The sequence below is a fragment of the Populus nigra genome, chromosome 13 (assembly GCF_951802175.1).
Source record: "Populus nigra chromosome 13, ddPopNigr1.1, whole genome shotgun sequence".
Lineage (NCBI taxonomy): Eukaryota > Viridiplantae > Streptophyta > Magnoliopsida > Malpighiales > Salicaceae > Populus > Populus nigra.
In genome coordinates this window covers 9,779,299-9,786,440 of record NC_084864.1, presented here as the reverse complement: position 1 = coordinate 9,786,440, position 7,142 = coordinate 9,779,299, and the positions used below count along the sequence as shown (strand labels likewise).

General features: G+C 31.9%; 1 protein-coding gene across 1 annotated transcript; it reads right to left on the bottom strand.

Annotated features, from left to right (window-relative positions):
• Window positions 1–1,940: 1,940 nt before the first annotated feature.
• LOC133670907 (myb-related protein 306-like) lies at window positions 1,941–3,805 on the bottom strand. The gene is made up of 3 exons (XM_062091506.1): window positions 3,458–3,805; window positions 3,138–3,267; window positions 1,941–2,954 (listed from the first exon to the last, which is right to left on the bottom strand). Exons 1-3 carry the CDS (start codon window positions 3,588–3,590, stop codon window positions 2,249–2,251), a joined length of 969 nt encoding a protein of 322 aa, XP_061947490.1. The 5' UTR covers window positions 3,591–3,805; the 3' UTR covers window positions 1,941–2,248.
• Between the last annotated feature and the right edge of the window lie 3,337 nt (window positions 3,806–7,142).

The window sequence follows — 7,142 nt, the reverse complement described above, 5'->3', positions numbered from 1 at the left end:
ATAAACTAAAAAGATATTTATTAATTATATGATACAAACATTTCAATATAAAAAATAACACAAACTCTTATGTAATTTATTTTGACTCGTTCCTCATCAATTATTATGCTTTTATATGAACAAAATATCACATGTAAGTGTAATTAATTGATTGACTATAAAATATAAACACTAACATTATTTATGATAGATAAGAAGTTTATATTAGGAGTTTTAAATACACTTTGAATTCCAATTTGTGTGTGTCTCTTTCTTAAAAGTCATTAATTTAACTAACCTATAATACTTACCAATTTAATCTATTGAGGGCTATTATTCTAAATAAAATTTGATCTTCTATCAATCATTTTAAATTTTATCTTTATGATTAGTTTTCTTTTCCTAGTCTATCATGATTTCTAGCTCCTTTGATCAATCACTTTCCATCTTTCATGGTTGACTTGGACTTTTCTAAGTTTAGAAACAAAGGTCATTATTTTTTAATTTTTCATATTATTTATTATCTATTTATCGCTCATTTATTATTTTTAACTTGGTTAACCAAGATTTGATCAAGTTTACCTATATTATATTAAAATGGGGTATTTACATGGCTTAATATCAAAATCCTCCTTTTGATTTAGGGACTAAATTGTATATATCATAAATTAGAGGACAAAAAATCCAATAAGGACTAAATATCCTAAAACAAAATATAGGGAATAAAATAGGGGTGATTATTTTTTGTTCGGTTTGGTTTTTATTAAAAAAAAAAACCAAACCGACCGGTTTCGGTTCAGTTTGGTTTTTTAGGACAAAAACCAGTTCAAACCAGTTTGACTCGGTTTTTCTGGTTTGGCTCCATTTTAGCTCAGTTTTTTTCGGTTTTGGCTCGGTTTTTCCGGTTTGGCTTGGTTTTGGCTCGGTTTTTTGCCAGTTTGGCTCGGTTTTTTTCAGTTTGGGTTCGGTTCGGTTTTTTTTGGTTTTAGGCTTATGAAACCAAACCGAACCGGCTGGTTTTTTTAAAATTTTAATCGGTTGTTTTTCACGGTTTGGTTTTTTTAATTATTTTTTTCTGGTTTTTTCAGTTTCTCAGTTTTTTTCTCACCCCTATAATAAAATAAATGATTGAGAGATTTCAGAAACAAGAACACTGGACACCAGTTTATTGTTTTTCATTCAAGTCCAATCTCATTTGATATTGTCCAGATCATTTCAGTCCATTTTCATCTATTTTGTCATGTCCAACAAACGTGAACCTAAATCTCTCAACTCATGACTCATATTCTTTCCACTTTAAATACATTGTTTGTGTACAAAGGCAACACTGACAGTTTAAACAATTTAAAGGTTGCGAGCACATTCCATTCAAATAGAAATTCTAAAGAAAGGCATGCGCTTACTTTTACATCGCACGCATCCTCCATATCTCTAATGTTAGATAGGAAAAAGGCCATAGTTCTGCATGTATAATTTGGAGTTGTCTGTTCTATGTATTGTCAACTATCATTTATCACAACTTTACACATCTCTTTTGAGTCTTCATACTAATTATATATGAAAACTCATTGGTTAACTAATTAGTTGGGTATTTATTTCTCATTTACTTCAAGCAGTCTGTCATAAATATTGCATTATTACAGCTACTATTAGTTACAATTATGTAAGCTGCATGGTGGTTGACTCTCTCCCTTCCTGGCAAGTTGGCATGCACAGGTTCACAAGAAATACGAAGTCCTGCTTTAATTTTTTCATCGCAACCAATAAATAAAAGCTCGTGCCCTCTGGATTACTGAGATGCATGTTTGTTTACTGATTTTATTATTTTAACCAAAAAACAAAATCTAAGAAACCGAAGCACTAAACGGTGATGTAAATATGTATATTTCAAGTACTTTCCACAATTTCTTCATTTCATAATTAATTATTCCTTATTGGAAATCAAGGAAATAGAAAATTGATTTGTTAAGATTAGAATATATATTTATATATATTCTAAATTACACTGTCTGTGTAAATTTATTCTCGACAGAGGAAATATGACATATTAGTAATTAATTCACATTTACACTGTGCGTGTTCTTGCTCTAAAGGGATGAGAACTTCTAACTAATATGACCACTGTGAAATTTTATCACTTCAAGGCCTAGAGCAAAATAAAAAGAACCAGTGATTCTCGAACAAGGAATCCCTTTAGAAAAAATTACTAGCATATTAGCCTAAATCAGAAGAGTACTCAAAGTAGCCACAACAAAGAAGAGCCCTCCCACTAGAAGAGATTATCTTCATCTATTGTGACTTCGTTTATGTAATCTTTCCCTTGCATGGCTCCTTCGTCAAATAGCCACCTCTCAATCAATGACAGTGGCACTTGAGCACTGGAATTTGGCTTACTTTCGTCTTGGAAAAGGCCAGTATCAGGCGACATGGATTGAGAGAAATCTGAATTTGAAGAGTCGAAAGAGTCAAAACCAAAGAGTGATTCAAATGCCTGTGATAATCCAGTGCCATTTTTGTCTGCTTTATCAGGAGTCCCTTCACTAGACAGTGAATCACCTCCAGCCGTATCGATGAAGGAATTCTGAGTAGTTGAATTTTTTAGCGACTGCTTAGGCCCACTTATCATCCATCCTTTGAGCAATCTGGCTATATTTTCAGTGCTTGATGCATAGATTGGTTCTGTAGCTGGTTTTTCATACCCACAAGAGGGTTTCAACCCGGTTAATAAGCTGCTTGGTTTCCCGGGAGACAAGGCCTCGCATAGGGCTTGCCTAGCCATGTTGATATCAGTTTGAAGCCTTCTCTCCCATTGGCCTCTAGAAATTTGCTGTGAACCTGTTGATGATAACTCATCTCTAGACTGACCTTCTTGCCCTGCTTGAAGCTTTCTCAACTTCTTCTTCAAATGTGTGTTCCAAAAGTTTTTAATGTCATTATCTGTTCTCTGAGGGAGGTATGAAGCTATGGCAGCCCATCTGCAATTTAATCAATGCCCCAAATTAATTACCCTTCAGAAACCGATTCATGCCACCCAAAATTGTACAGTAAAACTAAAGTTATCTTTAGCCAGATCATGGTCATTAAAATAATCATGATATATATACTACTATTGGCTTTAGAGAAAATAAGTGATCAAAATTACGTTGGCATGCTTTTACCTGTTGCCTAGAAGGGCTTGGAGGTGGATTATCATCTTCTCCTCGTGATCGGTAAAATTACCGCGTTTGATCCCTGGCCTTAGGTAATTAGTCCATCTCAGTCTGCAACTCTTACTGCATCTAAGCAGTCCTGAGAAGAAGATAACTAATTAGGTCACAAAAATACTACATAACAAAACAAAAATCAAATATGTAAATTTTTAATTGCATTTCCCTAATAGTCCATAAACCAAAACAGCATAACACCATCTAACTAGCTCCAAAATGAACAATTTAAAACCAGAAAACAATAAATATTACAAGTGAAATAATTAACTCACCTGTACTAGTTGGCACAGCTCTCCAATTCCCAGGACCATGTTCTTGAATATATGATACCAAGATGATATCTTCCTCAGGAGTCCATGGTCCTTTTTTCACTCCTATCTTATCACAGCAAGGTGGTCTGCCCATTATCACTTTATTTGCTTCTTCCTTTCTTACAAGCAAGTCTCCAAGATTTCTCAAGTAAGAACTCTACTCTTCCTTTAATTCTTTCCCCTCTTAAACTTACTTATCTTTTCTAAAGATAGAACAGACATCTACTGCCCAGATAGCTAGCTTGGTCTCAATATATAGGAAAAAGACCCTCAGGAGAGAGAGAAGCTGACCTAGAAGAGGCACAAGCATACACAAAAGAGTCAAAAGATGACAGCAAGTGCATTTACTCATGGGGCAAGCCAAAGTCAGCTATGCCAATGCTTCCTCTGCCTCACAAAACCGCGTGGCATTCAATGTGGGTTTGCACTTGAAAATCAGGAAAAAAAAAAAAAACCAAAAACAAATATTGCCTGCTTTGAATTCCTTGGGCCTTATTATACCATGAATGTAAATATTAATGGCGTTTTGACCTTTAACTTGATCCGGCAACCCTTCACTGACTTTTACTGGGGTCTGAAAGAACTTATTTTGAAAGAGACTTTATGTTTTTTTCTTTTCCATTTCGAATCGTGATTTGTTTGAACCATTAGTAATTAATTAGGGTATCTTTAATGATAGATAAAAGTCTCATGGATGATTTAAATTAAATAAATATATCTTGGAATCCTCTTAATTGAATTCAATTTAAAGATAATATAATCTCATGTTTGGAACTTTTTAAGCGTTGAGAATTAAATTTTAAATAGAATTCAATTTATAAAAATAGTATAAAAATAAATTAAAGATCAACAATTCTGATTTTTTAATTTAATTTTAAACATAACTTTCTCAAAATATCTATTTACCCATTTTGTTTAGAAACCTTTGAATAAGTAAGTGAAGGTAACGAAGGTAATATATAAAACCAAAAAAATTAAATTTTATCTCATTCAAACAAGTAAATTTAACTTATTTATCAATTAAATTAAAATCAAACACAATAATTAAATTATAGAATTTATTACAAACATCTTGTAAAGACATGTGAATATTAAAGACTAGGATAGAGAAATATAACAACCTCTTACATAAAAAATAAATTAACAAACCATTTACAATAATAACATTCTATTCTAATTCTAAAATATACTAATTCAGCTAGCCATTTCACTATTCCCCTACATTTATAGGCATTACACATTTTGGACAGCCCTGGAGGTAACAATGCATGACAAAACTTCACAATGATCCTTGAGTTTTTTTTTTCAATTTGATTCCTGAGTTTTATGTTTTCATATTTTCATTACACATCATTTTTTTTTACCAACTTTGAGTTCTTTAAATCTAAGATATGAGAGAGAAAGTTATAGAAAAATAAAAAAGTAGAGAGAGATTTCAAGCATTCACATTCCACCTACTAAAAAAATCAATCTTGGTATCAATTGATTTTTATTAGAGAATAGAGTTGAATTATGGTTGTCTTGCTCTTTAATTATGTTGAAACAAGTAGATTGATTTTTTTCTTTGATTTAATTTGGATAAATAAACTCACAAGTTACTAAGATCCAATATAAAAGTGTTGACTTGCATACGGAAAACCATATGTTTATTATGAGACCATGATAGAAATAATTGTTGAGTCAACTTATAGTTCTAGTAACGTGTATGGAGTTACAGATGATAATAGTAATTTTTATAGAAGTATGGTTGTGAATATAATGAACATGAATTGGGGTGATGCGGGGAAATGTTCAACCTTAGATGAAGAACCAAATATAAATACAATCAGTTTTTTGATCTTTTGAAATATTTCGACAAGCCATTATGGAATCAGTGCTAAAATCACAATAAATTATCATTTGTTGCATAGGTGTTCAACATCAAGTTAGATCATGGGCTAAGCGAGGCCGATTATGACACAATCGTCTAATGAAAGAAAAGCATTTTACCTGAAGGGAATAGGCTGAAAAAGAATTTTTATGCTACTAAATCCTTAATGAAACCCCTTAGCCTAGGATACTAAAAAATTAGCATGTGTCCAAACTTTTGCATATTGTACTCCCTATAAAATGGAGATTTGATCGAGTACAGAACTTGTAGGCATGCTTGGTATAAACCCAAAATTGGTAGAGAAAGGATTGTTGCACATATATAAAACTAATATACTTCTCAATCACTCTTAGACTGTAAAGGTTATTCATGTATCCAAATATTAATAAGCATATGACATGACATCGTTCATATGATATGGTAGATGGATTCATGGAATTACATAGCATACACGTTAGGTTATATACAAATAGATTCAATGCATTTAAGTCATTTGTTATACCATATTCTTGTTAGCCTGTGATACTCAAGGTTTATAACTTGCCACCGGGGATGTGTATAAAGCCAGAGTTCATATTCTTATCTATGGTCCGGGTAGGAATATAGATGTTTGTCTTCGATCATTGACTGATAAGTTGAAGTAGTTGTGGTCATCCGAAACTTTGACATATAACTTTTTGAGGAAACAAAGTTTTCAAATGAAGGCAGCTTTGATGTGGACTATCAATATTTTTTTTGTGTAAGAGATTGTTTCTAGTTGGAGCACACTTGGAAAATTAGCATGTCCATATTGTATGAAAAATAACAAGACCTTTACCTTAACAAATTATGGTAAAAGCCTTTTTTTATTGCCATCATAGATTCTTGCCAACCGAAGATAAGTATAGAAAGAACCAAAAGAAAGAACTTCTTTGTAGGTAGAGTTGAAAGGGATGTACTACTAGTACCATCGAGTGAAGAATTGTATTACGTGGTCTCATAGTACGAGATCATTGTGTTTCGTTTTCAATCCAAAAAGAAAAAGTTTTTTGGTTTTGGTGTGACCCACAACAAGGTTAAGCAAAGTGTTTTTTAGGATCTTTCTTATTATAAGACTAATCTCCTTCATCATAATCTGGATGTCATGCATATATAAAAAAAAACATATTTGATAAAATTTTTAACAGGGTGACATAAGTTAAAAAAAAAAGAAGACAAATGACAACATGAAGGCTATAATGGATACCTTTATTTTGTTATCATAAGATATGGATTTGGTTTATGATAGGTCACGAGCTGTAAAGCTCAAAGTCAGCCTCACTTTAGACAAGAATGTATAGTTACTTATCTACTTATGGCTAAAAAGTCTATGTTTTCCAAATGGATATATTTCAACCATATCTAGATTGGTGAATTTAGAAAATGAAAAATTATGTAAAATGAAGAGTTATGATTGCTACGTGTTTATGCAAACATTCACTCAACTTGTTTATCGTGATTTATTGCCAAAAAAGATATGAGATGCTCATAGAGATCAATCACTTTTTTAGAGATATATTCTCTAACAAGTTGCATACTCAACACATGAAGAAGCTTGAAACAAATATTGTCTAGACAATCTGTAAACATGAGATGATATTCCTTTCATTTTTCTTTGACCATTTAAGGCAAAAGTTGGAGTGTATAGTTTAGATGGATGTATTCATTCAAGAGGTTAGGGATTACTCATTCATTATAATTAAATTTCTATTGTGTTTTTTTTAATTTAAAACATTCATTATAATTATATTGTTGAAG